The sequence below is a fragment of the Anopheles ziemanni genome, chromosome 2 (assembly GCF_943734765.1).
Source record: "Anopheles ziemanni chromosome 2, idAnoZiCoDA_A2_x.2, whole genome shotgun sequence".
NCBI classification, from domain to species: domain Eukaryota; kingdom Metazoa; phylum Arthropoda; class Insecta; order Diptera; family Culicidae; genus Anopheles; species Anopheles ziemanni.
The window spans coordinates 61,759,263-61,778,674 of record NC_080705.1 but is presented as its reverse complement, the minus strand read 5'-3'; the positions used below and the strand labels follow the sequence as shown (position 1 = coordinate 61,778,674).

The window sequence follows — 19,412 nt, the reverse complement described above, 5'->3', positions numbered from 1 at the left end:
ACGCGCCGATTCTCTCTTCATTCTTGTTTGTTTTGCCTCTACGTCTTTTTTCGCCTGTCGATAGGTATTCAAAATAAATTAGTTCTCTGCGTTCAGTGGGTCCATCCGTCCGTGTTGCCTCGCGCGCACGTTCGCCTTCAAGCAATCTTTCGCTTCGTGGACCTTTTAAAATAAGAAACGATGGGTTTTGGTGGGGTGGAGAAACGGGGAAAGAGGGAAACAAAGAGATAGAGGTAGAGATGGAGACAAAGAGTGGGATATAGAAATCAGCTGGACTGCTGGCCACAGGTTGAGCAGAAGCCCATGAACTCCTTCGCGTTTAGTACTCGTAGGCCGCGTACGCATCGTACCTTTGCCGATGCTGGGGCGACGTGTTGATGGCAACGGCGGCCGGCGCCGGATGGTAGAGGACCGGCGGTGGCCGGACGGCCGTCCGGCGGAACTCGGACGGTGCGTAGCTCGGCTCGAACGGCACAAACTCGGCGTCCGGCTGGTGCACGTACCGGTTACGGAAGAAGTTCTGGGGCGCACTGCGCGTCAGCGGTTTGAGCGTCGGATTGAGCGCATCGTTGAGCGTCACGTCGAACTCGTCGTCGTACAGCTGGTCGAGGGTTTTTACGTTGACCACCTCGGGCTGCTGCGATGTCGTCTGCTGATTGCGCCGATTGCCCACCGTCGACCCCGGCGTGGTTGTTGTTGTCGAGCTGTCGACATCGATACGGAACGGCGCCGGTTTCTCCGGTTGCTCCGGGGCGGCCGTTTTTGACGGCTGCTTAGCCACTCCTACGGGTTGAAGCCCCCGAGCTAGGTAGGGATTGCCACCGCGGCTCGGAAGAAAGGGCCGCTTGGTGGACCGAACCGGCGTGCGAGCGCTAACGGTGTCCGTGTTGGTCGACTGTGGCGGCTGTTGCTGCTTTTTGTTCTTGAAGTTGGCGTACAGATTGGCGGCCGGCCGGGCAATGACGGAAGGACGCGATGCCGGAACGTCGTACTCATCGTCGATGTCTTCTTCCACATCGTCCACCACGACCGGGGCAGCGGTTGTCGTCTTGGCGTTGGAGAATGCCCGAAGCTGCTGCGCAGTGGCCTGATGTTTGGTGGCACCCCGGCCCTTATCGGTGTACCGGTTGCCGTTGGCGTTTGCCAGCTCGGAGTTGTCCCGGCTGTTGACGCGCTCGGTTCCCTCCGGCTTGCGGACGTTACCCGCCACCGGACGGAACGGGAGATCATCCTTGGCGACGATCACATCATCGTAGTACACCACATCGGATGAGGCGCTCGGACGCGGTGGCTTTTCCGCAGCTTCGCCGCCACTCGTCTGTCCCCCTTTGCGACCCTTTTCGGCGACCGGCTCACGGGGACGTGCCGCTTCCTCGTCTTCGTACTCGTCGTAGTACTCCGGATCGGACGGTGCGGCGGTCGTGGACGTTTTCGGGCCACCCGGGCCGTCCGAGGTGCCGTACGCGTATTTGCTCTTTTCGTTCAGTGGAACTGGCCGATTGATACGTGGTGCAGCTCGCGGACGATCGTAGATACTGGACCCGGACGGTTTCACCGTGACGACATCGTTCTGTTGCGCCTGTTGGCGCCCCTTGTCCGAGCCTCGCCGACCCGCGTACGCAGGCGCATCGTAATCGTCCTCTTCGTCGTCCACATAACGCCGATCGTCGTACAGCGGGCGCTTCAGTGGCTTCCGATCGGCTTCCACCACCGAACCCCGGCGGCTTTCCGCGTCACCCGAAAACGATCGACGATCGTCTCCAGCCCCACCGACCGAACGTCGATCACTCGAAGGACGTCGCTCCCGATCACCAGCCGGCACTCGTCTCCTTTCGCTTCCCATCACCGGCCGCTTCTCTTCCTCGTCGATAACAGCCGGGCGACGGCGTTCGTCCGCCAGTGGGCGACGCCGACGGTCGTCGTAGTAACGACGATCGTCTTCCAAGGCCCCCACCGCCGCCATCGCTGGACGTCGCTCGCCATTACGGGTGCGTGTCTTCATCCGGTACGGTCGGCGATCCTCGTATTCGTCCTCCTCGTCGTCGCGATCGCGTTCTCGCTCCCGGTAGCGATCGGCCGTCATCGGTCGCACCCGGTCGAACCGCTCGTCCTCCTCGTAGTCGTCGTAGACCGGGCGTCGATTGCGTGGACGATTCTTACGCCGCCTGTTGCGCTCTTCGTAGTAGTCCTCCTCGTAGTCATCGTCGTAGTAGTAATAGTCCACCTGTGGACGCCTCCTACGGACCGGTTTTCGCAGTGGCTTCGGCCGCGACGGGACCGTTGTCGGGGCGGCCGTGGTTGACGTCGTCGGTGGCGGCTTCACCGTCGTAGTTGTGGTCGCCTTATACAACGGCTCGTTCCTGCAATCAAACATCGCGTCAGTCGCGTCGAGTTCTAGTTCTCTCCAACCATTCTCACCAAAACTCACCTGAACCAGTACTTGGGCGAGTTCTTGCAGTCCACTTCCGACGCGAAATGGCAGATGAAGGTCTTCTGGTCGAAGGCCGTGTAGTTGGCGCACAGGAAATCGTACCGTATGCCGTGGATGCAGTGATGGTACAGCTGAAAGTGGACGGAATCAACAGCGGAATTATAAACAATCATCTCCAAGCCGTCGGCTCCAACCATCACTTCCGGCCACCCGCTCGTACCTGACAGTTGTACTTGATCGAAGCGTAGAAACCATCGTGCAGCTTCGGATCGCAGGTGAAACCGATGTCTTCCTCCGCCGGTACCGAGTCCAGGAAGGGATAATTGGATAAGTTGGCCCTGGGGGGAGAAACATTGTAATGGCCATTTTATTTTAAATTCACCTGAAAAGTGGACGGTAAGTCCGCATCAGCACTTACCCCCGGAGCTCTCGTGGTAAATTTGGATCCCAAACATAATCGATCTGCGGAATGCCGGTGAGTGGCGCCTTGGTGACCCCATCCTCTCCTTGATCGACGGGCTGGTGGGGGCAGTAAACATAAATAGGAAATTAATCCATGTGGGGAATAACTTTTACTGTGGCATATAAAAGGAAAATAGTGCCAACATATTGCCACCAAAATTATCGATCTCTACTGGAATTCAAACATAAAATAAAATAAGATGGAACAAAAAGATTTCAATAAGTCAAACAAAAAGTTATTGACATGATTCTTCAAGTTTAAGTACAAAAAGTTTTTGACAGTATAAGTTTTTTTATTCAGACAGCTCAAACTTAGCCTGCCCTCACCTGATCCAGAAGACATCTTCTCCGAGAAGGATGATCTTCTCCGACCAGATCTTTTTGCTTATTTATCTTTTTTTGCCACTTTGGGAAAATAGCAGATTCCCTTTTCTGAGCCGAATTGACAGCAAGCGTTAGTAACGAGAACTGTTTCTAACAATCTCAATCAAAGTAATCTTTTGGTAACAAATGAAGAACATTGTTTTATGAAAGAACAAATTTCTAAAATGGCGAATATCATTTTTAAAACAATTTAAACAAAAATTGTCGAATGTTTATACACTTATTTGTTGTTCCTTTCTTACTTTATTTTTCAACTTTTTTATTTATTTATTTAGTTACTTATTTATTTATAGTCCTGTTAGATTACGACATTGGTTGATAACTTAGAAGATCCATTGCATTATTAACGATTAACTTTGAGAGATAAAAATAATTCTCCCATCTTATGTAATCATATTTCCGATACGTGTATAATGGATTGTAATGTAAATTGTTCAAAATGAAAACATGCTATAATCGACGCTCTTTCTCTCATCTGCCGCAAAACACAACTATCGGCCCGATCCGTCCATCATGTTGTTTCGGGTGCTCGAAAATGATCACCTCACCCCACTCGCACACGACAAACGTCAATTTCCGTTCGAGACGTGAAGAAAAGCCACCGGAAGCGATCGAGCCGCACTCGGGAAGGGGTAGTTTCGCACTTCCGTTCGGCATTGTTTTGTTTGGTGTTTTGTTTTGTGCTTTGTCGGTTTTTTGCTTGCCACAGATTCGCATTATTATTTAGTGGCGCATCTGCCACAAACCAAAACCATCTCTTGCGCACGCGACTCGTGCGGCCTCACCCAACCCTGTGGCACGTTTTGCCAAATACGTAATCCGAACAAACGGGTAATTTAAATGCACCGGCCATTCAAATTCACACAACGAAGGAAGAGAGGAGGGGAGAAACTGGAATTGAGAAACCAAAAATACATCTCTCTGCCAATACGCACGCTTTAAAAAATACTCACACACACACAACGGCAATGATGAGGATGAAAAATGGCGAAAAACCATCAAACGCTGAAAATCAGGTGGATAGCGATCAGCTTCATTGTCGATGAAAAATGAAAAGCGAAATTTCTCTTGCACTCCGAGGAAAGCGGACGTTAAGAGTGGGGTCTCTTTCTAATGTTTTAGTGTGCAACCCCCCCCAACCCAACGTCCGAAACCCGGTTCCCGAATCGCTCGCAATCGGTTTCCCATCGCCGAATGCCAATGCCAATTTTTCATGCTGGGGCACGATGATTTTCTTCCGCTTCTCGAAGCATGTTTGGATCGCTGAGTTTGTGTGTGTGTGTTTGTCTCGGGCTTTTATCATGTTATTATTATTACGAGCGCTTTCTTCAGCCTCCCCTCGAGGGCATCTTTCTCTCGTTTGCCGCAGGCCAAACTAATTAGAGACGGAACTGCCGACGGTCGCAGGTAGGGGCGGAAAATGATTGTGATGGACGAAGATGAGGTCGATGTTAAGAATTATCCGACGTCCGTCTGCAGCAGTTTGCGGCATCGGTTGATGAACTATTTCGTAACGCGGCACTCATTGAGTATGCTGCTTTGTGAGTTTTTCTTTCCGAAGACGCTTTGGACTTGGAAATATTTGAATTTGTTTCTGTTCCAGAATAGCCCAGAAGAAACGAAACAAGCTTCGGAACTGGAAACTATTTGACATTTACTGTTACATAACGCCCGAGAGGCCAGCGATTTCTTGCCGATAAACAATTGAACAACAATTAAAACTTAATTTAACACGCCAATGAAAAACGATCGCAATAATTTGGTTAGTCTTTACTAACAAACATAAAAGGGAATAAATTACTCGTTAAGATTATTTATTATTAGAAGAATAAGTTATTTCCAAACATGATTTTTAGCTAATATTTCGGTGCTAAGCAGATTGTAGTGCTACACACCATAAATAAATAAAAGTTAAGATGATAAACGTGATGCCTCGAAAGGTAAGGTAATTATATACAACGGGTTGTGCAATAAGTCGATGAGCATAAACCACTCACAAACCAACAAAGTGCCTTGATTGCGTGACAAATTTTAATCAATTTGTTCAACAACTGTTCAGCAACCACGATCAGCAACTTTCAGAGCAAATTCAGAGCGTAATTTGACCACAATTGGAACCGATTTATGCAGACGATCCACCCGTTGTATATTTTTACGAAAGAATTTTCATTCAATTAACATTCCCAAACAGTGAAGCCATGGAAAATATAAAATTCCAATCACAACCACGGTGAAATTATCTAACCGTGTGAAATTATTATTATTATCTAAGTTGATCATGACTTTCGAGCAGTTGTCGTTGTTGGTTTTTTGCTGTTTTTCACTATTCCGTTCATCATCCGCCCAATTTCCAGTGGACAAATGACGAAAGCTGGTACAAAACGCATGGCACCGGGTGGCCAACGTCGCTCATTACCATTCCGAGCCGGTGCGGAATGGATTTTGTAATAAATCGAGAGAAATTAGCTCAAAACGCAAGCGCCACGATTTAAGTCGCCCCAAGCACGTTCCCTCCACGCCAACCGAAACAACGTTACCGTTTTGGAGCCGCCTGGCCGGTTTTCGTACGCTTGGAGGTTTTGTCGTGCGATCGCTAACTGTACTCCCCGCGATGCTTCCGCTTTAGGTCGGCCGATTCCAATGGTAGGATCGATTCGCATGATCGATCGCCATTTTCAATAACGGTCGTTTTCATTTATTATTTCATTGCGCACTCATCAGCATTCAGCCGGGTAGCTCCGTTGAAAGTTTCCACTTCCTTGGTCTGTGACTGGTTTGGTTGCTTTTCGTTTTTCCTACTAAACGACCGATTCCGGTGAGTCACCACACCGAACCGATATTTTTTGTAGTCACCACACAGGACGAATTATGTAGCTAGTGTGTGCGTGTGTGTGTTCTGTAATTCGAATTAAATAAAACTAACTACGCACTGCCTTCGATGTGTATTCATTGAACGTAACGAATGGATGCTTGCGAGGTCTGCGTAGGCGTAACACACTTTCTGTATTTCTTGGCCATCGTTGACATTTTTGGAATTAATCCGGATGTGGGGTCAAACAGTTAGCATGAAGCACTTTTTGGACATTATTTTCTTCTCTTATTTTTTATGGCACACACTCGTTGAAATATGTGTCCAACGCTGATTTCTATGATAAAAACCGCTTCAAAGTTAAAATACTCGCAAAATGATTCATAATACCTAATGAGAAGCTTTAATTTATTTTGACTTAGACACCACTTTGGCACCAGTTTGTATATCGCCAATTAGTGCACATTTCCATTTTCTCACCATTATTTATAAAGAGTGTTAGCCGTTAACAAATAAAAATAAGTGGTTCGAAATCGAAATTACCATATTTTAGCAAAAAATTATTTTTTTGTGATAGTTGTTTTTATTGAAGATTATTTGTTTATGGAAAAAAGTTTAATTTACCAAATTTTATTAAAAACAAAAAAATATTTTAATCAACCTTATTCTCTGCTAGTTTAACAGTTAATTTTAATTTTATCATCAATGGTTGTACTCCGCTTTTTGTAGTTTATTTAGATTTATTTTAAATCTTCTTAAATTGGTAAAGGGTTTTTTATATTTATTTTATTTGCATCCGGTTTTTGCACACATTTTCTCACAAATGATGTTCAATGCAAATACATCTTGCACGAAAAAATCAGTTTCAACTATGCAAGGCTTGTTACAGAAAAAATGACACTGCAGCAAAATACCCGTGTATAACACCACTTTAATTTTCGAAATAATTATGGGGGATAGAGAATATGGTGTCTCAACACGGAAATAAGCGTTTATGTCAAACTAAATTACGAATAAAACTTTTGTCGCTTCAGAGTTAAATTTGTTCCATATGGATACATGACCTTGTGACCGAACGTACCCAGTCCTTTCCAACATAATTCAAGATCAAGTTCGTTCGTTTATACCCCTTTACCCGAGGAATGTCTTGCGAAACCAAACACCTATTTAACGAGACTTCCCGTTGGGGGAGCAAAACGATATGACTTATATTTTACTTAGGCTTTCTGTGACTTCCGGTGTCCGATGTCTGCAACGGGCGGCAACATTGTAGCGATTAAGAGTCGGTTGCCACTTCGAATGCAGCTTCGTGGGTCATGCGTCCTGCAATGGACACGACACGCCTTAAAAGGCAACACACGATCCGGCCGACCATTTTACCGTGCATACAATTTCCCATCGGAACCGACCCATGTTAGTCAACCATATCGCAACACTGCTCGCCAACCTCGCCTTCCCGTGGAAACACACACACACACGGGGTAAATAAATAATCAACGGTAGCTCCTGTTCCGTTAGTTCCCGATCGTGACAACCCCGGTACGTGACGGTTGCCGGCAGAGGGCGTGCGACCAGACCGAGCCGTTCAATCTTCGGCGAAATCCAATCTTTCCGAGCCGTGGGGTTTCGTAAGTCGGCATTATGGGTTAAGGTTAACGGCTGGCGACAGCCGATATGCGCACGCCTCCGCAAACACGCCGCACCATTACGGGTCACAACATATGCAACTGATCGGGGCTGTTCTCCTCCCTTGTCCTCCCGTCCTCCCAGGCGACCACTGCCCGACAACCGATACGGGAAAAGTGTGTCAACGACACCATTAGTCACGCAAGCGGTAGCCCTTTTCCAATGTGTGGCCTCCGAGCGATCGGCTATCGCTACTGCAGACCCCGCCCTCCAACGAGAGCCCTCTATCACTAAACTGTGCAAGTGAGTCGATGGCTGCAATCAAGCTCCAAACAAGACGCTAATCAGCAGCGCCTGGGAAGAAAGATGGACTGACATTTGGGAGGAACAAGTATTAAAGGTGAAACGCACCGTGAGACCGCCCGTTGGTGTCGGTATAGTGAACTCATGGAATGGGGTTTTTGGTTTCCCTAGAACGATCTCGCGTGTCTTTAGAATGATCTTTAGTATCCATTTCGGGCCGCATTTTTTTGACGGAATCAAAAGAGCGCCACCGCTTTATCTGATCCCACGCATACGTTATGCGCCAAATTCTACCGACCCCAACGAGAAACGGTTTGAATCTTAATCGTTCACGAAGCGAACAGATACAACACTCGTACGGCAGCAATCGGAGATTGGTGCGAAAAACCGCGAAACCACGCAAAAGTCTTGACAAATTGGCAGCACCATTTTCAAATGCATCCACACAAGAAACGTAAGGTGCCCTTTATTCATTTTTTTTTTTTTTGCAGCACCAAAAGGTCGAATAGAATGAAACCGCATGGAAAGAGCGTACGGAATGGAAGGAACATTTTGCAACGGTCTAGAAAAAAAAGAAAAGCCACACGATCTCTTCTTACAATAGACAATAAGAACACGAAACTGCAGCGTGCGTTTACGAAATAGCCTGCGGCCTGGGGGTTTTCTTAGTTATTTTAGCAAAATTGGTTAGCTTTCAACACGGTGCAACCGACCGTGGGTAGAACGTTCCGTGTTATTTCAAGGTTTCGAACCATTTGCGGCCGATTTGCGGAAACATTATTGACAGAAATTTTATTCTTATTATATTTTCTAAGTTAATAGGAAAAATGGAAGTATTAGAGCCAACATTATTTTTATCTTTTAAAACGACGATTTTTTATTTATCGAATCGTTGTTCCTAACGAACATTATAACAAAATTAGCAATTCATGTTCCATATTAATTACTGTTCTTTATACTGTTCATACTACACAAAAACTAGTATATGTAAATACAATGGAAATTATATAAAGTGGACCCACAAGCAAATGATTTTGATCACAAACCTAGTTATTTTTAACTTTTAAACAACTAATTTACAAGGTTTACTGACGTTTACAAGTTACGAATAGAATTAAAGCACTAATTCTATTCGTAACTTGTAAACGTAGATAGATAGATTTAGATAAACTTCACAAGCCTGGTAATTTTTTTATTTGGAGCCAACCGTTCCAAGGTTTGTTGGCCGTGTTTTCATTCAGGGCGTCAACAAGAAAAAAACAATATTTGTTCGAATGTGTTGCATTTTTTTGTGTTTCACAGTTTTTCTTTGAAATTGTGCATATCTGTTATATGAAATGTAAATGTGAAAACCCCATTTTAAGAATGTGATAAAGATTATTCTTATGAATTTACTGTTTATAGTAATATTACCAAATATGCAGTTATTTAAAAAAAAAGCTACTGTAGACGTTGGTACTTATTTTGTCCGGAAGATAAATAAAATTAAATAGATTTGAAGATAAAATTCACAATATAATCTACAGAAAAACGACATTAATTAATCGATAGTACTTATAATACCCCTGGATCTTAGATTAAGAGTTTAAATACGAAAGAACTCTGTTTAGAAAAAGAACCTGTTCCCCGTAGGTACGAATCCGCGAAAGGTTAGTAAAAACATGATTCACATTCGCTCTCCATTCCTGTCTGAGTCGGCTTCTAAGCGGGAAAAAATGGTAGAAGGTGAGCACGTCAGCTCTGGAAATGCCCACGGTCGCTACTTTGGTCAACGGCGGGCCCAAGATTATCTCGCGGCAGGAGCAAAGGAAGCAGCAAACATGTAACGGCAGTAACGCATCAAGAACCGGACAAGCTCCCGCGGCGGAGAAACCCCCGGGGACGGCATTTGCATCTTAATTATGTCATTACCCGGCGCATTGTCGAGCGTGCGGGGTTAGTGAACCGTGCTCCTAAAATCGCATCATCGGATCGTCTGGCAAACCCCCCCCCCCCCCCCCTCTTAGTGACATCGATCCGAACTCTGGTGTAGAGGAAGAGAAAGGTATAGATAGAGGAGAGGAAAGAAGAGAGGGCCAGAGGGTTTCAAACGGCAACCAGGATCGGTTCCTCGTGATCGGTAAGATTTTGTTTGAAAGGTTAAGTAATGCTACAATCGACATTTGTTTGGCTTTACCCTGCCGTCCCAGGCGTCCGCCTGTCAACGGCCGTGGGAGGGATGAAGGGTGGTTATGAGTGGTAAATAATGTTTCCATCCATTCGCGGCGAAGCACTTCGTACTGGAGCCATTAGGAGCCACGATGTCCGAACTGCGCGATGATGGCAGCTATCGAGCGGGCCCATTTAATTACCGATCAACTTCGACGCGCTGGACAGGTCTAGGAACGCGCAACACCTCGTATATTTGTGCGTGTGTGTGTCTGTATGTTTGTGAGCCACTTTGCCAAGCAAACCCATCAGCCTTTGGAAAGGTTTCCTTCTTCCTGCTTTGGACGCTTTATCGCTCCGCTGGACACGGTGATGCCTCGCTCGTTGTTTGCGCATAATTCTGACTGTTGCGCAAGTTGCGACCGATCAATCGTTGCCCAGGGCACCGTATCGCTCCATATGGGGCTCTGGTCCGCGGTAATGGCATCGCAACATGACTTGCAACGGCAACGGTCGAGCCAACATACGAAACCGACCGAAAGATCATACCGCGTTTGACATTTCTCGTTTTTCCTACGCCCATCCGAAGGCTGCCTTCCTGCGTTTTGGTCAAATTTTCCGCCGCACCGTTCACTCGCAGCCGGTCACCTTTGATGGCGTCTGGCCTTGCCTAACGCTGCCTCTGGTGAACGTTGCCTGTTGACATTCGAATAAATTATCTACGAATAATCCACGCTCCACCGCAAGCGGGCTCAGTAATGGTGCGCATCCTCATGTACGCTAAATAACACTATTTTTGTTTTGTCTAACGCAAGAATGATGGTCGCTTAAAGGTAACGAGAAGTAGTGAGGGAAAATATTTCGCAAACATGAGCAGTTTGCAAACATACATTCAATAAACATGCCCCAACTGCCGAGGTTGACCTTCACGTCGCGCAAAATAAATAAATTATAAAATCCTGTTCCTCATGGCTAACGAATAATTCGTAATATGGATACCAAGGCACAAAACAATTATACGAAATTAATGAAAAAAGCTACTTAAAAAAGTGAAAACATTGTTATTCTTAATTATAAATATTTCGAATAATTTAGGGCAAAAGATTATGCATGAACAGGAAAAAGACATTGAAAGGCTTCTAGCATATTTGAAAAGAATCAGTCCCTACTATTTTTAACACATATTAGCTAGGCCCAAGTAGTGCGCATAACGCAGACGTGTTTTTTTTAATCATTACATAAAAAGCTCACAGCGAGACATTACGCCTTTGCCATTCCGCGATTTCATTTGGTTTCCAATTAAAGAAAAATAAACCATGGCTAACTAAAACCACAGTTTAGTGCTGAAAAGTGCCAGTAGATTTCCACCATATGAACCACTTGGGTTCAGTGAAGGTGCACTTCCATAATGCACTGCTTGCACAAGCACTTGTAACGAGCGTAAGTGGCCAGTAGAAGTACAGGTTGATTGAAACGGTAAACGGCACTTTTGCAGAACTCGATCCAATCGTTAGCAGCGACGCGGGGGTTACCGTATTCCGCGGTAGTGGTGGTTGTGGTATTAGAGGCTGTGATCACCCGAAGGACATCCCCGCGGACACGGAACCACCAAGGAGCATACAGGTGCGCTTCGTTTGTCCTGGTTCGGTTGGATTTAGCTTGGTTTGCGTGCCTAATTAGCGCTCGATTAGAGACCACAGGGGGAGGAAGGGGTTTGCGGGTCGGGTGGGGTGGGTGCATTGGTTTCACTTTTTTCGGGCACCTGATTCGATGACCCAATTCGTGCAAAACCGAAGTACGGTTGGCATTGGCACCGTTGGTCGCGGTTTGGCTCAAGATTCTTACACAGCCGTGACATTAGATAAGTGCGCATGGTGTTAATTATCGCGTTACGCAATCCGGCCGTACTCGGTGCGCGGAGTAAACAGTGTGAGTCATTCCAATTGCGAATGTCAAGATAAATATTATGTGCAAATATTGTATTCAGTCTTTTTTTACCAAACATATTTTTTGTCCGTCAGTTCCCAAACATGACGCTTGTTTGTTTACATAAATTTTTTTTTTTGCCATGGCAAAAGTAATTTAAAATTTTCATGTTTAGCACTGCAAAGAGCGCAGCATTTAAAAGAAGTACTGTTTCAATAACTGAATGTTCAAAATCATCATATGTTGCCCTAAATTTTGCGTATTTCAAGGCATGTCAAGTATTAATATTTAAAAAATTAACTACATGCATTAAAAACTAAAAACGATGAGAAAAATACTTGCCGACAAGATGCTACATAAAACTATAGTGGATATTACGGTTATCACTTGAACCACGTCAAAAGTTCGTAGTAAGACATATTATTTTCTTAGCTTTGAAGATCCCACGCTTCTTTCTTAGCCTTGTAGGTCCATACACTTCATTGAACTTGGGAGTCGTAGGAGAACATCTAATCAACTGCTTGATTCTTAAATGGAGATCCTTAAATCATCCATCCTACTTATTTACCTCATACAATAACGCCTTCTCTTCCTTGATAAATTGCGTTATTTTATATTTAAACTCAGAGTAAATCAAGCGAATCAAAAATAACCCAAATTAAACTATAACGTCCCAACGAAAGACCAATCATCGCCTCCACCGTTTCCGATGAATATAAAGTTGAACGCAGACGCTGATTGATGTGATAATCATCCATACTTCACGGCCGACTACGCCAGCAGCAGAATCATCTCCCCGCAGTCACGCGTACGTAATCGGAACCGGTCGACCTTGAGTCGAATTTAGTCACTTAAGAGCACCGAAAGACGCCCCGAGCGACACACGCACGCTCCCGTTCGGGGGCAATTTTCGTCCATCACATGTTCGGGCCCTTTCCATGTTTTACCACATAACTTGTACACACACAAACACGCACACGCCCAGCGCCCATTTGAATGATAGCGTAAGCATTTTCATCCATTTTCGAATGCACCCTACTAACCTAAAGGGTTCGGAGCCCTTCCGGTTTGGCTACGAGGATGCGGAGCAAGAGGGAACAAAATGGAAAACAAAAGAAATCTTGAACAAAAATGGCCACCGTTTTTTTTTTTTTTTTTGTTTTGAATGGCTATCGATGAGGGATTCTGTTGAACTTTATTTGCTCATCCTGCCAACTTTCTTGACTGATGTGTTTATTTCTGTTCAAGTTGTTGCCCTCCTGGATCATGTTTTATTTTTATTTTTCGATTCATCACCGACCGGTTTCCGACTGGGCAAAGGTGATGATGAATGAAAATGGCACCGCGCAGACAGGTCATGTCGGAGACGGAGACTCCCAGAGCCCACCGTGCCCAGAGATTGACAGCTTTCGCCGAGGTGGTTCCACCCAGTTTATATTTGCGTGACAAAAGCCATCGGCTTCGTGGGTTCGCTCGTTACATCATACAGGTGAGGGCCTTACCGAGCGACACGCGCGCGTAAAAGATATAAAACTGTGAGGATGACACGGGCTCAGTAGGTTAACGGTTGGGCTCGATGCTGCATGATCGTGCGCTGATCGAAACACGATCTAGGAAATGTTGATGGTCCACTTAATTAACTATTGCCTTGGCAAGTTAGATTGGAAGCATCTGGTGGCTTAAAAGGTAACTCAAAATATCCGACTTCTCAATGGTTCAGTTCGGAGCTTCAGTTATTGCATGGAACCGGAAAGCTGGCCGGTCCCAAAAGCCGGTTTACGTCGATGTATGCAATCTTACGTCACACGTGCGCATAAACACACACGGTTCGATGGCGCAGCCTACGAAATGTCATTTTTCGGGACACACATTCGTCGAGAAAGAAGCGGGTTTTCAACTTCTTTCCTTCGCGCGGAGCAAGGCGGACAGAGTTCGGAGGGTCCCACCGAACGTTGGCAAGCGACCTTTTTTCGCCCCCTGGTTTAGTGCGCCGTGGCTGTAGGTTGCCGGGTTTTCAAATCGAGGACAATGGGGAAGTGAGAAAAGGAAAAGTCTCTGGATAGGCCAGCCCACCCGGGGGGAGGGCAATAATCGGAGGCTTACTGCTTGCTAACACTCGCCGGCGTCTCGGTGCGCACTCGACGAAAGGGAAAGGCCTCGTGCGCCGTACATTCACCATTGATGCCTTCTATTCCGCCTCGTTAGCTCGCCGGCCGTAGCCAAGACACAAATTCTCAAAACAGAAGCCCTCCATCCAGCTGGCATGGAACCGTTTTGTACATGGCATCATAACTCACACCTCACAGCCATAATGCACCCGCGCCATTTTGGCCGCACGCCATGGCCGTGCCGAGGGCTTCCGCAGTTGTGGGCCGCGCCATCGAATTGTGTTACATAAACTGAGCGGCACAAACTGGGCCACAACCGCTGGATGGATTGGTCTAGCTGAAACTACCTTTACGAAGGTAACGATGGTGGGAAAATTACAGTAAAACTTCCGACATTCCCATGGTTTTAGACATCACTCTTGTCAAACTGGTAAACTTTGGCTGGGCACAATGAAACTGGAGTAAAATGTGACTCGTCTACTCACCTCATCTTCCGCTTCGACAGATTCTTCCGTGGTCGAGGTGGCTGCGGTGGTAGTGCTCGTGGTGGTGGTCGTCGTCGTGGAGGCCGGACCGCGGCCGAAGATCAGCGACGTCGCCTTCAAACCGTCCACTCGCACCATCAGTGCTATTATGACTGCAATGAGGAAATGAAAATAATTAACAATAGTGAAGGAATTAAACTGGATAGTTCTCTCACACAGAAAATGACACCTAATGGCCAACTCAAATTCGCCTCAAATTAATATAATGTACACAATTTCTTCGATAATAGTTAATTCTAATCAACAACAATTCCTTTCAACATTAAGAAGTAAAGTGGAAAACATACATGAATTTCAAATTCCACCATAAAAAATCTAATTTCAGGTTCATCACTTATTCCCCGGTTGATGTATTTTGTTCAACCTGGTACATATTTTGAAGCAAGTAAGATACCATGCTCCAATATTTTAAAAGTAGTTTTTGGAATAAATGTAATTCTTGGATTGATGGAAGACTTGCCAACAGGTTAATTACAAAATCAGCTTCTTCTTTATTAAATTACAATATTTACAAACATAAAATTGATAACAAAATCATTCCATTTCTTAATTGCGTTGTTAATTGTTGTTTGCTATTTAACCTAAAGATCCTAGAACACATAAATGTTCGACTTCGTTCAAACATGATAACAAAGAGTAATGCTTACCAGCAAATAGTAACAGCCATCGTCGTATCTTTTTCATAGTTTTTCCTGCAACGAAAGAGTATGAACATAAAACATTAACAAGAGCAATTAGTTTGATTTGATAAGATAAAAAGCAGCAAAGGCCAAATGAAATGGTTAAAGAGAGAAGAAGAAACGCACACACGACTTGAATAAATCGAACCAACGCGAACACGAACCCAGCTCGTGCTACGACCGTTCTTTTCGGAGGCCAGCGGTGCTGGTTTGGTGCGGCTTCCAGTGACTTCTGCAACATATCGTTGCACCACCGTTCACCGCCCCGTGCTGACCTTGACGCGCGCGAGAAAGGGGCGAAGTGTACACACAATGCGGCGCACATTAAGCGCAACGAAACACGCGCCATGTGGCAAGAGAGCGGCAAACCTCCGGGCCCGACTCCGGCCGCAGATCGACCGGCCGATGGCGGGGTTCGCGCCTATCCGCGTCCGATAACCGGACGAGATAACCAAGAAACACCGATACACACAGCAAAACGACGGCACTCCGTTTTCGCCGGTCGCCACTCCACCCCCAGCCGCCCTTCCCGCCATTCGTAACCTCAATCACGCGTGTCTTCATTTGTGGTTTTTCTTTTCGTTGCCTTTTTTAATCGCAAGATGGATGGATCTTTGGCATGATCGAGGCTTCGCTGATAAAGACATGGCCATGCAGTTTCGTTAGGCGACGTGACGGCAACAGCATCTAACAACATCTAACAACACTGCGCCGTGTGAGTGTTTGCGTGGAAAAGGGTACTTTAGGTGCACGAGCACATCGGATCGTTCAATGCCACCAAAGGTGAAGATTAATGGGAAAACGTTCGAACGGAGATGCCGTCAACCGTTTCGGCATTTGCTGTAGCAACATAATTAGTGAGTTTCAATGAAACATGCAAACATATAATAATACTGTTGTAAAACATACTGACTGTGTATTTTAAAACATGACAATATGTTGACCTTTTCACACAGTTAAAAAAATATTATTGAATAGTTCACACAATTTCTTGTACAATGTAATAACATTTTTGAAATCAAATATTTTGCATCGTTTCAGGATGCGCACTTTGCGAAACTTTTATTTTATAGTTGTGACCTAAACTATATAAAAATTTTTGTTCTACAACATATTGTGGATATCTTACAGATTTTAAGAGAAGAAAACTAATTAATTCGTTCCTAAATCAGTATCAACGTTCAGTAAACAGTATAGTTCTCAATTAAACCGATTTCTCTTCTATGCTTTCGGCGTTCCGTTCCTTTAAGGTATGCAAGCTTTAAAACACATTTACCACGCGGAAGTGGATGTGACCAAATCATTCCCATCAAACACCGATAGAAGCCGTGGGATAGTTTTGACGTAGATTTTTGACCCAACTACGGAGCAATTTGCATCGTTCCAGGTCTAACTGGCAGCTGACAAATACCGCGCAATGCGGAAGTGATTCCAAGCACCAAAGAGCGCACATTGAGCGCTGGGGAGGACAACCTTGCGCCTTCCCTGCAATCTCCACTAAGAGCCTTATGAAAAGCCACCGTCCGTAAGCAATTCTGTGATGATTTACAGTGTAGCTTTTTTTCCTCCCCCCTGAAAGAACCGGGTGTGGTAGCGGGTGGGGTTCTTTGTGGTCTGCGACTATGGCAAGTCTCACCTTTTAACCGGTCATTAAATTGACAGCCCGTGCAGCCGGACAAGGAACCGTTCGGAACAAAACGACCAACGCTTGAACTGTTGTGCACGGAAGCTTATTGCCGGTTGGAAGTCGGCAGCAGCGATTCCGCACGCCATTCACGAAGGCTCCCGATGTGGATGGTTTTGTTCCTACGCACGGTTTGGATAGTGGAGCTTCGTGTCTTTTCTGGTAGGCGAACCACTCGTATCACAAAGGCCACACAATAGAACCAAGGATCTCGTTAAAATCTAAAGCTGGGAAAATGGTAAAGTTCACACCGACAGGCCGTGCTTCCGTACCGGTTGGTGGCGCGTTGAAGGTAACCGACGACATCCAAAGGGCTTCTGTTAGTGGTTACTTCGCCCACCCCTTACTTCACAAACGCGACACCACAAAGGGAATGAATACGATTCGCTACTGTTCGTTCGCGTATGAAATATTGTTGTAACAACCACCTCCCTGGTTTAAAGGCTGCATTCTACCACAGGAGTAATTGTTGTTCCGGCGCTAATGGAAACGCGTTTGGCGACCCGTGAAAAGCTCCATTAAGACATAAATCATACATATACGTCAATAAAGATATTTATGACAGGTGTAGACGGAACCGTTAAGGTTAATGTTTACTAATTTACACGTAACAAATTTTCCCGAGGGTCGTTAAGGAGGTCATAGAGAAACATAATTTTTGAGTCAAGGTATTAATGAGGAAATAGCAAAAATAATACGTAGCACATACAAAAAAAATCCTGTTAAACAAACAAATGAAATATAAAGCAAAAAATGTACGCGTGATATTCTTGGGTTCGTCGCTTCCTCGCATGTTGATGTCTTTTGTTCTTTTCTCAATCTACCGGGCATTTTTTGTGGAATTTTGATTGGACTAATCAATACGATAAATGAATGCTCTTTAATCTAATACTTTATACGGTTTTCCTGGTAAAATGATCTAAATTTCGAGTAATATTGAAAAATATGTGCGATCTTGCAAAAAGCATACGAGGCGTGCAACTAATGCACCGACTATTCGAAACACACCAACACAACTGCTGAAGGAAAAATATATCCTCATCACAGTCCTCCCAAAACAACGAACGCCAAGAACCAGTTCCGTCCAACCAGCCAGACATGCCACCGATCATGTTTTTCCAGCCATTCCAATACGTCGACACTGGACGTCCTTCAGCGAAACGTTCACTTTTACCATCCCACCCAGCTGGTCGGGTCGGTTAGTGGTTGCTGCTTCGGTTCGGTTTTCTTACCTTACGCTAGTCTTAGTTTACCAATCTCGGCACTGCCTGCCTACGATCGTCTGATGCGTCTGACGTCGCGATAGTGCCCGCAAAGTGGATTGCCATTTTCGAGCGGCTGCCCCGCGACGCTTCATCCTCCCGCGCGCTTCGGCTCTTCGGCGGTGAGGTGTTTATTTTTCCTTAATTACTTTACCAGATGGTCAAGCTGGGAGGAAACCCGGCAGCCGAACCGGCAGCGGCAGTGGCACAGAAGTGCGTTTTTATTTGTCCATTCGCAGTGGAGCGCACTGCTTGTGGAGTGTTTCGGACCGCCTGGGATTGGTATGGTACGGAGCGTCCAGTGTGGCCGTTTTGGGGTCCATTTCTACACGTTAACGGATGGAAAACCGGCTACAGGCGGACGCAGCGCTGCGTTCGTGTTCGGCCGACAGAGTTCGGTGCACTATTTCCTTGTGCGAATCCAGTGTGAAAATGGTTTACCTTGGGCTTGCCGTAGAGCCGTGGTTTCAGTACGTGTGAAAGCATGAAATCGCCTTATGTTGGTGAAGTAGAAAGGCAGTCCCACAGTATCGAGAACTGGTGAACCGTGGAACATAAACTGTAGAACTAGATATCTTGTTTTTCTATCTTCAAGAACAAACAGGATTGAACAATATGCGAGGTCTGAACATACAGCTACATATAAGGTTGTTTTTCCACTTTTCTTTAAGAATATTCTGTTTAATCAATTGCGTTCCTTTCTATAATTTTACTTCAGAATTTCGAAGTTACAATTGCAACGACAAAGCAATGCAATGCAAACACAAATAAACCTCATTACGAAAGCAAACTAGAAAAAGATCGTGCCACATTAACATTAAAAAAGATACGATCGTTTAGATTGAAGTCTTCCATATGGTTATTAGAGAGGGGCTTACATAAGCGTGACAAAGTGTATGAAGAAGATCACGCTCCGGTTGCGAACTTTCGATCGTTCATCTGTTCTCGAGATTTATGATACAACACCATTGCATCACTGCTCCGTTCTAATACACAAGGCATGTTTAGAAACATAGCATTCCCTTCACTGGTTAACGCCAACCA

At 45.4% G+C, this 19,412-nt stretch overlaps 1 protein-coding gene across 1 annotated transcript; it reads right to left on the bottom strand.

Moving 5' to 3' along the window:
- Positions 1 to 319: 319 nt before the first annotated feature.
- On the bottom strand, positions 320 to 15,426 carry LOC131294021 (uncharacterized). Its single transcript, XM_058322069.1, has 6 exons — positions 15,390 to 15,426; positions 14,683 to 14,834; positions 2,850 to 2,950; positions 2,652 to 2,769; positions 2,429 to 2,562; positions 320 to 2,360 (listed from the first exon to the last, which is right to left on the bottom strand). Exons 1-6 carry the CDS (start codon positions 15,424 to 15,426, stop codon positions 320 to 322), a joined length of 2,583 nt encoding a protein of 860 aa, XP_058178052.1.
- Positions 15,427 to 19,412: the final 3,986 nt, after the last annotated feature.